The following is a 16,093-nucleotide window of genomic DNA, read 5'->3' on the forward strand; positions in this document are numbered from 1 at the left end:
CATAATTTAATGTAAAATTCTTTATTTTATATTTACATTTCTCGTTTTTTTTCTTATATATATATATATATATATATATATATATATATATATATATATATATATATATATATATATATGATGTATCTCAATCATCTTCACATTTAGTGGGATTCTCAAATCCACATTTGACTTCTCTCAACTCTACATTTGAATACTTTGCCTTTGCATTTAGATAGACTTTATTCATATGTTGAGTACTCAAATCTTATTCTAAGAATGATTTTTTCTCTTAACACTAATTGATTGATTATTAACATTCGTTTCTGCTATCAATATGGTTAAACAAAATCATGAAATTTTATATGATAAAGACTAGAAACACACTTTTAGATCATTTTTTATTATTATTTAAAATTGATTAAAAACACGATTTTGTGGGTCGTAATTTAGTGTGTTAGAAATAGTTTGTTTGAAAAAAAAAAATATAAGACCAATTATAATTAGGTAAGCCTAAATGAATTTAAGCGAATCTAATTAAGCCAAGCGAAAATATATTGGGTGTTGCTTCCTTCACCACCACTACTTCTTCCTCCACCTCCGCAATCTTATGAAAAAAAATTTTAATTACAAAAATAACCTTTTTACTTTTAACTCTATTTATTTACTTTAAACTCAAACCCTATCTTTCTACCAATTTTTACTTTTCACTCAGTCCCACCTCCCAACTCTCATTCTCTCTCTTTTTAGATTCTCACCCCTCAACTTCACCACATCTGTTTGTTTTAATTACAAAAATATTAATATAATAAAATTATATATTTCATATAATTAAACTAATAAATAATTTTTTATATTGTTAAAGAATACAAAAACCATATATAAAAAATATATATTATACAAAAACATTAAAACAAAAAACTAATTATATATAACTGCAAAATACAAGAAAATATAAAAATATAAACTAATAACAATAAAGATCTTCAAAAATACATTATTAAAATACATCAAAACATATAAATTACATTATTAAAATATCTCCAAAATTAATATAAAAAAATAAACTAATAAAAATAAATTGAAAAATAAACATGTAACTTTAAACGGAACATCCGTTTAAGGCAAGACGGATATTGACATCCGTTTTCCCGGATGTTGACATCCGCTGAGGATGCTCACATCTGTTTAAAGATTATACGTTTATTTTATTAGGGTTTATTACGCACCTTCACGACGAATCCTTAAAGCACCACCACCACACACCGATCTTGACACGAACGTGAAAAAGAAGAAGAAGAGCACAATAAAACAATGAGGGGACGAACGATAAAGAGGAAGAAGAGTTGTCGCTGCATACATGTACATTATTGGGGTGGGTAGAGGTTAAAAAATATTAACTCTAAAATTTTACTAAGGGTAAAATAGGAATGAAAAAATAAAGAAAGGGATAAAATAAAAATGGGGTGGTGGAGGGAGTAAGGGGTGGTGGTGGAGGAGCAACACCCAAATATATTTGAGTTACTGGTGTCGTGGGTATACAATTACCAGCTCAAACTCTTAGTTTCAGCATCGATCTCTTAAAAATTGACTGTTATTTCCTGCACTCCCTCAAATTTCTTCCTGCACCCCCTCAAATTTCTTCCTGCACCCTATTATTCTGGATTTTATTTTCCCCAAAGATTTTTCCAGAAGAGACTTACTCAATTTTTCGGAAAACACTCACCTATTTCTATTCATAAAGAAAGTTGATCATTTAACATTTAACGCATCGGTTTTTGCTATCTCGACGTGATTCTAAACAGCCAAAATCACAATCATTATACCACACGATCCCTCAAACCCAGTCCACAATCTTAGGATTAAAATGTTAGTCGTATTAGCCTTGCATTTTCTCTCCAAACATAAGCACATCAAAACTACATTATAGCGAAAGTATTACCCAGAAGTCCTTTTGATTAGTTTCATGCAAGAGTAAGCATAACCAAGTTGACATGAGGTTGATTTGAACATTTTTCAGATTTTGAAATTTGAAAATTATAACATCTTTTGAAATGGATTTGCATTATGTTTCCAGTTGTTTCTACCTAGTTTGGTGTCTTGCATTCTTCTTACGTAGCTTTTTAAAACCATGATTTTTTTTTAATAATAACATTTTATTTTGTCCTATTTTTGATACTCATTGGTTATTTTATATATTATAGTTTCAGTACATTCATTTGATCGATTATTAAATAAAAATGTAATTTAGTTATTTACCCAGGTGACCAATAATCCTCATGTTACCGCGTCCTTGGGTTCTCATCAATGAGGGTGAAGAAATTATGACAAAAGAAACACATCAATTGATCATCCTCTATTAATTGAACCAAATTTAACTACCGACCAGTTTCAGGAAAGAAAAAAAAAACTACAGAAAAAGAATTGGGACACCCAAATACTCTTTCTCAAAATATATCACCACAATAATTACAAAATCCTATCAGATCAAAGGATCCAAAGAATACAGCCTTAATTCAATGACACTTATGTTTCATTGTATGTAACTTCCTTTGCTTTTAAAAAACTAATTCAATGTCATCTATTTCAAGCAGCTAGTTCACACTTACATTTAAAAGAAAATTTATTTACTCACTCCTCACTTACATTTATACATGGTTCCATTGCAGTTTCTTTCAAATGACTCAAATTGAGCGACACTATCCCATTACCTTTCCTGGCTACAATCAAACTCCATTAATATGTACAAATTTTCATTTCAAATGTGAGGGAAGGTACTCACCATTATTATTACCAGTTTGGTAATTAGCATATTCACTTGAAGTAGAATGCAGACTAGGTAGCCAAAGAACATATTCTATTCTTTGTTAAAAAGAAAAGAAAAACTTTATAAAATAAGTGTTGATATTTCCATTATTCTATCTGATTTACCTTAGGCTAATCTATCAAACTGGTCCGTTTCTGGGACACGTACTTCCACACTTACCCTTCAACCTACATCGTACCAATCTAGCAACGGCGTCAACTTTCTTAACAACTAGAGGAAATATCTCAGCTGCCTCGTCTAAAAACTGAGCTCCTGCTTCAGTTGCAACCTCTTCGCTGTAAAACTTTTCTAATTCTGAAAATAATCGCAGCGCATTCTCAGCTGCGACCTCCAATTTACCAAGTGCATCCTTGCACACAGCTATGGTTTCTCCCTGTTCACTCCCTTTCTCAACTGAATTTTCATTAACTGGGAGTCTGACTAGTTCACATGTTGATTCTGTTGAAGGTTCTGAATTCTTCATATCCTACCATAGGCATTTTGAGCATCAAACATTTCAGCAAAGTCACAGTGATACTTTCATAGAAAAATCAGACTTTTCAAATTCCATTATGAAATATAAAACCAGAAAAGATCACTTGCGGGATCGCATATACTTGAGAATTAAACTATAAAATAATTCTAGAGGGCTTGATTGATCTCTCGTAATCTTCTATTTATAAGAATAAATTGATATAAGAATACATGATAAATAGAGTAATCTTAGACCCAATATAATCATGACACAATATAATCATAATAAATAGATAATCCTTTGACACAATATAATCATGATAAATAGGATAACACAATATAATGATGATAAAATAGAATAAATATCCTAACACATCATATATTAAGGAAACAGATTTATGGTTCTAGTGCTAATGTTAGTATTAAGGAAACAGATGTGGACCCAGCAATGCTTAATAAAACATGACCCCCACAAGGGATAATTGAAAGCAAACTAACCTTCCGTTTACTGTCAATCTTAATATTCTTCAAAGAAATTTTTAACATGTCCCTATTGCTAAAGGAATGGTATGATTTTATAGTAAGCCTGTATAAAGCCCCCATACATACCTGTCCCGAAGAATGTCTCACTTTCTCAATTTCTCAATTTCCTTCCCCTGTGAGGATCCGTCTTCTGATATAATATAAGTAGCAGTTTCATCCTTAGAGTTCTTTCTAACACTTGTATTCTCTACAGGACTGCTAAACCGTTCCTTAAAATCCCCTGGGTAATCCCATTGCACAATATATCTAGCAGAAAACTTTCTAACTAAAGACTTCCTTGACTCTGCCTGCACAGATAGCAAACTGGGTAATATTAAGGAAATGAAGTTGCAGACTCAAGAAAATCTAAACAATTGTCATCGAAATCAATTATAAGATATTTAAACTTCTAAACAATTATAAGTTTTAGAGCAATTCCACCACATCTCGGTAAACTTAATTTCCATAAATTGCACATTTTCTCAATTATAAGTTTTGGAGCAATTCCACCACATCTCGGTAAACTTAATTTCCATAAATTGCACATTTTCTCGGGAAGACTTGGTAAGTATCTATCTTTTTTTCATTTAGGAATAGCACGATTTATTAGAAGAAAAAAATAAATATCAACGTTCATTATCCACTATACATTTATAATGATTTTCCGATAATATAACGAATGACATGTTAATAACTGAGGTATTCATCCCATCCATTGGTTGAGGACATCAAGACACTATTATAGAGTACATTTTCACTATTAAGCTGGACAAGAAATCATGAGATTAATTCAAGGTTGAAGAAACAAGACTTGTTTGTTTTTTAATTCCTTCTCTACACTTCAGAATACAACACCAACCTTGCGCGTATTTGATAAGCTACCAAAATGTTGCTTAAACATGTGACTGTCTTCTTCATATGATACACTGTCCAAATTGCCTTCAGTAGATTCACTCAAATACAACTGCTCTGCTTTACTCTCAGAAAGTTCTTCAGAACACCAAGAAACATCGTTATTATTGCAACCAACATGTTGGTCTGGAGCAACACCCATCTTTTCATTCTTACTAAGGTTATTAAGCCCAAAGGAGTTCTGGTCCTCACTAATCACAGTCCTATGTTTTCCTGCAACAAACCATTATTCATAAGGTTAAAGCATAATGTCATGGGTTTGTTTTATTGAAATTACCGGGTTTTAAATATTGAGGAAGGATTTGAGCGAAGAGACATTGAATGATATTCTACTTATGTTGCTAAGATGAATTACAATGTGATGTTAAGATCATAAAACTCATAGCTCTAACCTTTATTTATACTAATCATATCCTAAACAAATCACTAGTATCAGAAAAATAAGAAAATAGAAACACTTGTACTAACAGAATCTCTAAGATACCCAATTAAACTTCCAAGGTATTTGGTTGACAGAATTAGTCTTCTAAGCTATCATAATAAAGATGAAAATTGAGAAGAAAAAGAAATTATGTGGGAACAAGCTATGAACTTACTTATATTCAAGGGAATCTCTGCAAACTCTGTCTTACACAAATCAAACATCTCAGGGGAAGAAAGCGCTTCCGTAAAAACAGTGTAAACAGAGTGCCAATGGTTGTCTAACGGAACGTTGCTGAAATTGTAGTGACTTCATGAATAAACAGATATCCCATCACCAAAAGTCCATGATTGAGATTTGAGACTCAACACTTACCTATAAGTTCTTCCATTAACAGTACCAGGCGATGGAGAAGCATTATCGGATGGAATTTGAACTTCGGTGGACAAAGGAGAAAAAACCTAATCATCATAAATTCAAGAGATATTAGACACTTAGTCAAAATCCTAATACTGCTGTGTTGTTATTAAGGAGCTAAGACTTGTGTGTCATAGCACCTGTAAATTAGACTTTTAATTTTTTTAAACGTTGGCACTCTAACAGGATAAGCTTCAACTAGAGTTGGCTGGGCTCTCATTCGATGCCATCGTGACAACCATAGATTTTGACCCAAAAAAGTTATCCCTAGACGTAGCTTTGGGCTTAATTGTTATACCAAAACAGCAACAATAATTGTCTGGTGCAGATACAGATTACGTAGACACTTCAATTACCAGATATGAATTGGCAGTGACTCAATTTCCTCTCCAACAAATGACTAGGCGGACAACTAGCTTAGCCCAATTTCATTACAAGGAATTACTTCTCTTGCACATTCCAAAACTAAATGTCCACTAAAATACCAGCTTCAACCAAAAATGATTAACTTGCAATAGATATAGTTTATTTAAGTACAGATCTTCAAATTCCAAAGAGGTTTACAATAAGATATACATAAGCTTCTGAATCTTCAAAAATACTACTGTGGTAGGGGCGCTCAGCATATATATATATATGTATAAATATATATATATATATATGTGTATAAATATATATATATATATATAGATATATATATTTATATATACATATATATATATATATGTATATATGTATAGATATATATATATTTATACACATATATATATATATACATATATACATATATATATATATATATGTATATATAAATATATATATATCTATATATACACACACATATATATATATATATATATATATATCTATATATATATATATATCTATATATATATATATATTGAAGAGTACACATACCTCTGACGAAGTGCAATTTAGATTCTTGCAGACACCATTTGAACCGGTCACTTTTGCTTGTGCCCATTTGGGAAGTCTTGAAACACTAAATTTAAAAGCTGAAGCCTCTCTCTGACTGATCCCAGGATTAAGCATTCCATTCAAATGTTGGCTGTTGTTCATCATTGACCAAACACCATCAGGATTGATATTGGAATGCTGGAATTCTTCTTTGCAAAATGATAGACAACCAAGGTAGGGAGGCTGACTAGAGCTTCTTGGAGACAATGGATTGTTTCTTTCCATTACTCTCTCCAATATTCTAGAAGACAATGAAGCAGGCAATTTCCACACAAAAACACAACCCGTACCATCCACCTGAATAATGATAGGTTGATTAACAAAATCGCTGATCACAAAGGCAGGACATCAATATCTTAATTTTTTCCAACATGATGAAAATAAATATATGCATAACTAACCACCCAAAAATAAATAATCAAATGAATTATAAAGCATTCATGTTAAATTGCCTATTGTTAACTCAAAGAAATGAAGAAGAAATCGACAGTGGGTGTTAAGGAAGCTCACCGAAACTATATGCTTGCAATCAGGTAAAAAGATGACACCAGTAACAATTTCAGCATGCCCTGCTGCCTTCGAAGCCATCTTCCCTGTGATCAAGTCATATATGCATATAGACTTGTTAGAGAATGAGCAGACCACGTAACTGCAGCTTGGGTCCATTATAACCTGTTAACAAAATTAATTTCAGATAAAGAAGGTTAAAATCAGCACTCACTTTCTGATAATGAAGCTCACCTTTATAGGTTCACCAAAATTTTTATCGTGGTTGTGCGACCTAATTAGTTTCTGAGCAGCCATGTCAAACGTCTTTATTTTCTTATCCTATAAGATAATAATATTAGTACTCAAGTGCTGATTCCGCAAATTGAGTGATAATCTTATCAAATTGAGACATGAATATACTAATTGTTAAAGAATTCACGAGGAAGGTCTTCCACAACAGAAGCAACCCTCCCTTGAATTTTGATGATTTTCAATGTTGACATCATCTATCTCACCTGCCCAACAGTGACAACAGTCTCACATGTCGCATCCACAGCCATGTCATAGACAGTTCCACGTTGTAAAGCCTTTTGGCGATGTTGTTGCAAAATCTTATAACCATCATCTGCTATTACCACATCTCGAAGAACCAGGAAACTGTGAAAGAAGGATTATGCTTTTGTTAATCATAGAGGAAACCTTTCAGTGTCATACAAACAATGTTAGGTTCACTGGTTATTGTATATTACAGAGTAATTTAAAAACAGAAATATAACAGCCAAATAGAATAAGTATAAAATCAACAAATGGTAAAACTTAAAAAAAATTAATTATTCTAAAAAATTTGTTGGCGTTTCCATCCAAAGATAAGACTGCCTCAAACGCAGATTATATGGGTCTGTATTACGCATCTACGAAACTACTTCATAGAGAAACTATATTCAAACTAGCGAGGAATGAATTGTTTGTCTCAAATGGTCTTTCTTTAATACAAATTAGATATAGGATAAAAGCAAGCAAGTGATATTTTATATTTCTTTCAACAGCCTGCAATACAAACCTATCATACTTTGTAAAGGGGCTGTCTTTCTCAGATTCATTTTTAAAGGGGCTGGAACAGCTTTCAGATCAACCGAATACTACAATCCTATCATACTTTGTAATTTGCATGCAGAAATAAAGCTAAAAGTTTTATTATTTAAATTATAACAATACGTCACACGCATTATTAATGTAAAATTAATGCAATTTTTTAAACATGGAATGCATTGTGCTAATATATACCAAGTAGACTACGTAGAAACCAATTAAAAGTTTCCTTCACCTGAATTTTCAAGTTCATAGCCAACCAACCTATCAGCCATCTCATAATTGATATTTCAATAAGTAGACAAATAAAGAACTGTAATTTGTTTTGGCTTCTAAGATCGTCTTTCCAGTACATTTTGACTCCTTTCCAGTAATACTCGTTAATTGAAAGGCACTGCTAGACACTATTTCCTAATTGCAGTCGTTATTCCCAAGAGAGTGGTAATGCTTAAATTAAATATGTTTAAATTTTTCTTCCCAGATAGAATCAGAACATTAAGGTGAAAATTTTCAGTTTTCCTTTGTTCATCTGTCAAGCATTTTGACTCCTTTCCAGTAATACTCGTTAATTGAAAGGCACTGCTAGACACTATTTCCTAATTGCAGTCGTTATTCCCAAGAGAGTGGTAATGCTTAAATTAAATATGTTTAAATTTTTCTTCCCAGATAGAATCAGAACATTAAGGTGAAAATTTTCAGTTTTCCTTTGTTCCTCAGACCTTGTTGAGGGGGATTAGGCTCCCGTTATTGTATTTCGTTATACGTTACAGTAAATACATACAATCATAGTGAAATTCATACTATTCCTTTGTTATTTCTTGTTTGATTGCCTTTGTTTGAGTGGGAGTTGTGAGAACGTTAGGCTTCTATCTTAGAAACCTAACATACTATCCTAACTGTTGTAGCAGTTAGGATGGACGGGAAATATTTAGTAATAATTATAGTAAATAGAGCTATATCCTACGAAAATATTCAGTATAAGATAATTACAGTAAATAGAGCTATATTCTAGGGAAATGTTCTGTTACGTAGCTGAGTACGTAAACTAGCCAAATACAACCTTTCACTCTCTCTCACACGGAATAGAACAATAAACGAATAATATTGGATGAATGAATCTCTTTTATTGATGGTAATATCTGAATAAACAAGGATAAACAATAATTGGGAGCATAACCTCCTTCAATTACTTTGAGAGCATAACCTCCCTCACAAGACAATAATGTCTGTCACAAAACTCAATAATCAAAAGCCTCCCTTTAACCCTGGACTCTAACCTTATTTATATTAATTATTTCCCGCCCATCTCTTATTAAATATTCCTCTAGAATATATCTGCATTTGATATAAATATCCCTATATTTAATATTCAATAATTTATATAAATATCTCTATATTTAATATAAATATCTCTATATTTAATATAAATATCTCTCCGTATATTATCTTAGCACATATCCTTAATTATAAATATCTTATATTGAATATTTCCCTAAATATATATTTATTTACTCTAATTAACTTATACTATATTTATTTACTCTAATTAACTTATATTATATTTATTTACTCTAATTAACTTATACTAAATATTCTCTATGCTCATATACTTCCTAACCCTTATTATTACCCCTACCTTAGGTCGTAACATTACACCCCGCTGCAAAACAACCTTGTCCTCAAGGTTGGAAACAGGGAGCTGGACCTCATGGCTCCTCATCAATTCATGTCTGGAGGTTCGGGTGGTGGTAAAACCTTCTCTAATGTCTTCCATTCTTCATCCAACATTCTGGTTACCACTTCTCCTAAATCATAAGCCCTGAGGGAATGGTTTTCAATGTCTTGCAGTACTTCACGTCGCGCTCTTCCTTCTGCCAGTGTACCAAACACTGCAAGCCCCCTGTTCTTTTTGTCGGCCCATCTCTTCACAGACTCCATTGTTCTCTCCAGGGTATTGATTCTTCCATTTTCCCTTCCTTCCAAAGCCTTCATCCTTCCTTCCAATACTAGACCGTTTGGTTCAGGTAGTTTTCTCACGCTCGGTTCTGGCCGTCTCCTCCCGTTCGGCTCGGTAAGTCCTCTCTCTATAGGTTCCGTCCATTCTTTCACGTTCGGATCCAACAGTCTGCTATCGTTCGGTTCTGGCCGTTTGCTCACGTTCGGATCCGTTAGTCCACTATCGTTTGGTTCCAGCAGTCCCTTCCCATTTGGAGCTTGGACTTCATGGCGTATTCCACTCAACTCTGCCTTCAACCTCCTTAGGGAGAACTCCATGTTCTTTATTCTCTGCTCCATGCTCTCCAGTTTCCCTTCAACTGCATTTATTCTTCCCTCCATGATGTCTTTCACTCGTCTCTATTAGGATCCGACAGGTCGGACCAATTGTTACGTACCTGAGTACGTAAACTAGCCAAATACAACCTTTCACTCTCTCTCACACGGAATAGAACAATAAACGAATAATATTGGATGAATGAATCTCTTTTATTGATGGTAATATCTGAATAAACAAGGATAAACAATAATTGGGAGCATAACCTCCCTCACAAGACAATAATGTCTGTCACAAAACTCAATAATCAAAAGCCTGTCTTTAACCCTGGACTCTAACCTTATTTATATTAATTATTTCCCGCCCATCTCTTATTAAATATTCCTCTAGAATATATCTGCATTTGATATAAATATCCCTATATTTAATATTCAATAATTTATATAAATATCTCTATATTTAATATAAATATCTCTATATTTAATATAAATATCTCTATATTTAATATAAATATCTCTCCGTATATTATCTTAGCACATATCCTTAATTATAAATATCTTATATTGAATATTTCCCTAAATATATATTTATTTACTCTAATTAACTTATACTATATTTATTTACTCTAATTAACTTATATTATATTTATTTACTCTAATTAACTTATACTAAATATTCTCTATGCTCATATACTTCCTAACCCTTATTATTACCCCTACCTTAGGTCGTAACATGTTCATTATAAGATAATTATAGTAAATAGAGCTATATTCTAGGGAGATATTTAATATAAATAAAGCTAGATGCTATTGTTAGAGTTATGTTTTGATTATTGAGTTTGTTGACAGACAGCTACAGTCTTGTGAGGGAGGTTATGCTCCCATCTATCCTTGTTTAGTAAGGGAGGTTATGCTCCCAACTATCCTTTGTTTACAGAATTCTATTACCATTAATAAGATAAATTCATTCTTTCATTATCTTTTCTGCCTACTATGATCGTGATTAATTATGTCTGGTACTCGGAAACGTAACAGATAGTGTGATGCAAAACCTACTAACATACCTGTCAGCACTACAACTGAGGATCCTGCAACCATTGCTGCTAATTTTGATAGAAGTCACTGCAGCCGAATGGTCATCAATGCTGTCAATAAGATCAAAATTTCTGCGACATACAATCAAAAAGTTATTGAAATGTATAAACAACCAACTAGGTTATCCTTACAAATTGCAGAAACACACCTTTTCACATCATAGAGATGGATCATACAATCTCGTCCCCCTGAAGCAAGAAAATAATTGTTTTTCACAATTTCCTTATCTTGGGTGGACAAGGTGAAGCTTAATGTAAGAATCTCCCCATCATGAGCACCCTGAAATATTGTGAAGGATATAAATGACCATATAAATGTTGTGAAGCTTCAAATATGGTTTTACAGCACAATAATTTCTAAAAAAAAAAAGCAGGTGCCTGAGCTCACCTGGAAACATGTGTAATCCGATGTTTGAAGGTTGTATATATGAATGTTCCCTTTGGAATCACCAGCAGCGAGATAATTTCCATCGGAACTAACAGCAAGTGACCGAAACTCTCCATTTGTAACATGTACCTTAACTGCATCACGTTCAAATGTCCCAGCAGTTACTGTAGCAATAGACAAGAAGAGCACAACTTGTGAGAACTAAATAACTTAAAAGAGGAGATAATTGAGAATTTTTTCTAACAATCAAGTTACCTAAAAATGAAGAACTCAATAGTTCAGTCTTCAAATCTTCAGCATCATTTGAAAAATCAGATTGCAAAGCAATATCCCAGATCCTGATTGTACCATCAGTAGAACAAGTTGCAAAAGAAATCCCCCCCAGACAACCTCTAGCAGTGCATGCAAGAGATGGATCATGCATGTTTTCACAACATAGATTCTTGATATCCCATATGCATGAGGAATGTGAAACAAGCACATAACACTTTGTGACCTGGAAAATAATGACAATTTGTTTCCCATTAACCATTGCAGATTTGTCAACACCTTGTGGCCAAAAAATATGGGGAATAAAGCTTGCTGCATCATACAGTAACTTACAAAAAAAGAGTTGAGTAGCACGAGCTTAATTAATCTAATATGAATTATAACCAATTTATAATAAATCAAAAACTATTGTAGAAGGATTGTTGTGTGTTGTACACAAGAGTTGTTTATAATCACATAGTAGGGCACAATAGAATCATTCATAATACATAGGAATAAATTAAACCCTAAACTATGGTAATTGCATCCCTAATTTCTAGTAAAAACTATTAAAACATTGAACATGTTAAATATACTATTGAAAAGTCATAATAACAAACATATTACAAAAACATCTACCTGATTCACATCATGGATGTCATAGATGTAGAGACTATGATCTCCGTAAACAACAACTATATCGAAAACATAAATACATCAGTGCACAACACAAGAATATGTTAAATAGAATTAGAAAAACAAGTAGAAGATTTAGCAATCACCAATCTTTTCTAAGGCCGAAAACTGACAGGCAATTGCATCAGGCAGGGCATGTAACTGTTCAGAAGCCTGCTCTGGAACTATAGTGTGACTAACTAAATTGCTTCCTTTAAGTAACTTTTTTTTCTTTGAATACAATATACTACCCACGTATTCTAGAGAGATGGGGGTGAATAATTGGACTGTTCCATTATTGCATGCACACGCAATTAGCTTTGCTGATGTTGATAATGCAAAAGCTTTTCGAACCTGAAAATGAGAATTTGGGAATAATGAAAATTTCAAGGAACTAACAGTCTAACACCATAATAAATCCTCAAACTAGTAGCAACTATAATTAACTTTAAACTAATACAGTTCATGATGGCATGATCATCTTAGAAAGTACAAACAACATAAGAATGTTAAGTCTTGTACTTATATCATCATTTACTACTACATGTAGTTTTAAGTCTCTACAAATCTGTTAAAACATAACCTTTGGTATGCTAAAGACATATTACAAAAATGAGAAGACATGGACATACTTTCAAGGTCACAGACTTTTCAACCGACATCCCAGAATTAATAAGGTATAAAATGCCTGCAAACAGAAAGAAAACAAATAAGGCGCAAAATGCCAGTAAAACAGAAAGAAATGAAATTGTACTAAGATCATACTCATCATGGAAATCCAAGAAACACGAATGCCTTAAAATCTTAACAAAAAACAAATTCAAACTGAGACTCTCTGAACTGAATCTAACCTGAATCAGTCAATGTATATATGGGAAAGCAATCACCAGCTTTTTTACAATTATCATAGCCATTACAACACCACACAGAACTGATAGATGTAACAGAGCTTGCTTTATGAATAGAAAGATTGGTAGGCTTTTCATGTATTGCTAATGATGTACTCTTTCTCATCCCTTCATATAGTTGAGTCTTTCTAGAAGATCCAAGTAACCAGAATTTCAGGTGCTTCTTCCCAGAAGTTACAAAAAATTTTGCATCTGATGAGAAGCTAATACTTGAAATTGTAGAACAAGAAGTTGCTTGAAGCTTTGTTATCAGCTCACCACTCCGCCAGTTCCAAAGGTAAATATATCCTCCAACAGACACCAGATGTTTACCTTGGACAGAATACTACATAATGAGTAAGAAGCAGTGATTACATAAAATTAAAAGCAAGCATATGGACTGTAAAGTATACCAACCATTCGGTGAGAAACAGATGCATGTAGCTCCATATATATGGCCTTTCAATTCAGAGACAACAGATAAAGTAAAAGAATCCCACACTAGTACTGATGACTGGTTTCCTGCCTGCAAAACATAAAGTGTAGACAATGAAGCCATTATGTGTCATTCAGTTATTTCCAAAATTTTCCATATCCACACTAGTATTGAATGAGGAACGCTCCAATAATGCATTAATAAAGCTCCTTTAAAGAAAGATATAACCACGAAAAGCATATTTTTTATTGTAATACATCAATTTCTGTAAAATTCTAATCATAATGGTTACTAAGTTATTGTGTAAGAATTCCAGCTTTGACCCACTAGCTAGCCTTACCTATAACCAATTCAAACACATTGAATCATTTAGATGCAAAACACACCAATACCTAGCCTCTTTCATATGCTTATGTTCAAATATAAAACATCATATCTATGATGTTTAAATTTTGTAAGATCTCTCAAAATTAGAAGAAAATAATTATCTCTTATTCAATCTCATTGCAAACATTTGATACAAACACATAAATTGATTGGTTAATTTAGGAAACAAGCACAGACTATATTCTAGGAAACAAATCCCTAAGTTTATGGGATTAGTAAGCCAGTAATAAAATATGGAACTTCCTGAAATATCCGAACAAAATAAAATCTGAAATTTCAAAAAATATCTCCACACTTCTCCTCGAGCTAGTGAACAAGTGTTTTTCATTTCCACTTGGATATAATTTTCTCCAAGTTGTTGTTGTTCAACCCCTTGGTGAGTATTTTTAAGTATTTGATTATGTCTTTACTAGTCTTTCTTATATTATTATTTTCTACCTTTAATAGATTGCTATTAGGATTTATTTGCATTTACTCCCTGTAAATCGGAAATCTCCTATAATCCTTCCCTTTGTTGCATATTTGTTAGGAATCTTTAGTGTAAGAACCTAACAATCACCCTCACCACTAATATGCACTCACACAAGACAGAAAGAATCAAACAATGGGTATGTTATTCACAGTAACAATCTGTTAGGATATAGAGTAAGGGGAAAGGGGATTAGGGTAGAAGGGAGAGGACGGTATAAATAGATTGACTGTATAGTTAAAAGGGATGGACTTTTTGATTGCTTAGTTGCAAACGGGTTTATACCTGTGGAAGAGGGTTATGCCTCTGCGGTTGAGTGTACAGATATTATACTTGTGAATAACATTCAGACTTCTATATCTTTCTTTCTTTCTGAGTCTTTTCTTGCGAGGAAGAGAGTTCTTGAATAGGTTCCCCATTTAGGAACCTATCAATTGGTCCGACCTGCCGGATCCATATCGGGGAGTGTCGAGTGTGGAGATGGAGGGAAGAATGGTGGTGGTCGAAGGGCACTTAGAGGCGGTGGAAGTGGCAATCGCTGAGACAAAGGCTGATACGGCAGCGATACGCCAGGACGTCCAAGCAATCTTGAAAGCGATGGGAGAACGTATACCCATTAACCAAGGACAGAGACAAGGGGAGAGTCAGTCGTCGGTGAACGATAATGGTGGTGGTCTGAATGGCGGAAGAGGAAATGGGGGAGAAGGTAACCAAGGAGGGATGAGCCAGTGGAGGAAGCGAGTCGAATTACCCGTGTTTGAGGGGGGCGAACCGTGGGTATGGATCGGCCGAGCGGAGAAGTTTTTCGAAGTTCAGAAGGTGGCGGAGGAGGAGAAGTTGGAGTTGGCCTTTATCAGCATGGATGGCTACGCCGGAAGCTGGTTCCGATTCTGGCGAGAGAAAACCAAGACACTGTCTTGGGAGGGGTTGAAGAGGGCGTTGGGTATCCGATTTGGGGGAGGAACTAGAGGAACGGTGTATGAGAGACTCTCCACTATACGACAGACGGGATCGGTGGGGGAATACATACGTGATTTTGAAGTTCTGGTGGGGCAAACGACCCAGATACCCGAGGAGCAGATAATGGGGTATTTTTTGTCCGGTTTAAGAGAAGAAGTGAGCGATCATGTCCGGCCTCATGATCCACCGG

General features: G+C 33.7%; 1 protein-coding gene across 2 annotated transcripts in view; it reads right to left on the minus strand.

The window, feature by feature from the left end:
• Positions 1 to 2,819: 2,819 nt before the first annotated feature.
• LOC108329194 (uncharacterized) overlaps positions 2,820 to 16,093 on the minus strand; it is a 45,923-nt gene continuing 32,649 nt past the window's right edge. The window contains exons 3-20 of one of the 2 annotated variants that reach the window (XM_017563289.1): positions 14,069 to 14,177; positions 13,616 to 13,984; positions 13,397 to 13,452; positions 12,872 to 13,118; positions 12,729 to 12,784; positions 12,096 to 12,336; positions 11,841 to 12,004; positions 11,602 to 11,732; positions 11,423 to 11,524; positions 7,514 to 7,655; positions 7,251 to 7,337; positions 7,020 to 7,181; positions 6,450 to 6,806; positions 5,490 to 5,575; positions 5,290 to 5,408; positions 4,641 to 4,906; positions 3,869 to 4,089; positions 2,820 to 3,272 (exon numbers count right to left, since the gene is read on the minus strand). In XM_017563289.1, the coding sequence (XP_017418778.1) occupies positions 3,886 to 4,089; positions 4,641 to 4,906; positions 5,290 to 5,408; positions 5,490 to 5,575; positions 6,450 to 6,806; positions 7,020 to 7,181; positions 7,251 to 7,337; positions 7,514 to 7,655; positions 11,423 to 11,524; positions 11,602 to 11,732; positions 11,841 to 12,004; positions 12,096 to 12,336; positions 12,729 to 12,784; positions 12,872 to 13,118; positions 13,397 to 13,452; positions 13,616 to 13,984; positions 14,069 to 14,177 (2,898 nt within the window). In that variant the 3' untranslated portion in view covers positions 2,820 to 3,272; positions 3,869 to 3,885. Of the gene's footprint in view, positions 3,273 to 3,868; positions 4,090 to 4,640; positions 4,907 to 5,289; positions 5,409 to 5,489; positions 5,576 to 6,449; positions 6,807 to 7,019; positions 7,182 to 7,250; positions 7,338 to 7,513; positions 7,656 to 11,422; positions 11,525 to 11,601; positions 11,733 to 11,840; positions 12,005 to 12,095; positions 12,337 to 12,728; positions 12,785 to 12,871; positions 13,119 to 13,396; positions 13,453 to 13,615; positions 13,998 to 14,068; positions 14,178 to 16,093 lie in introns of those variants that run through there. The other variant, XM_017563290.2, reaches the window with a different exon arrangement.

This window comes from Vigna angularis, chromosome 2, assembly GCF_016808095.1.
Source record: "Vigna angularis cultivar LongXiaoDou No.4 chromosome 2, ASM1680809v1, whole genome shotgun sequence".
NCBI classification, from domain to species: Eukaryota; Viridiplantae; Streptophyta; class Magnoliopsida; order Fabales; family Fabaceae; genus Vigna; species Vigna angularis.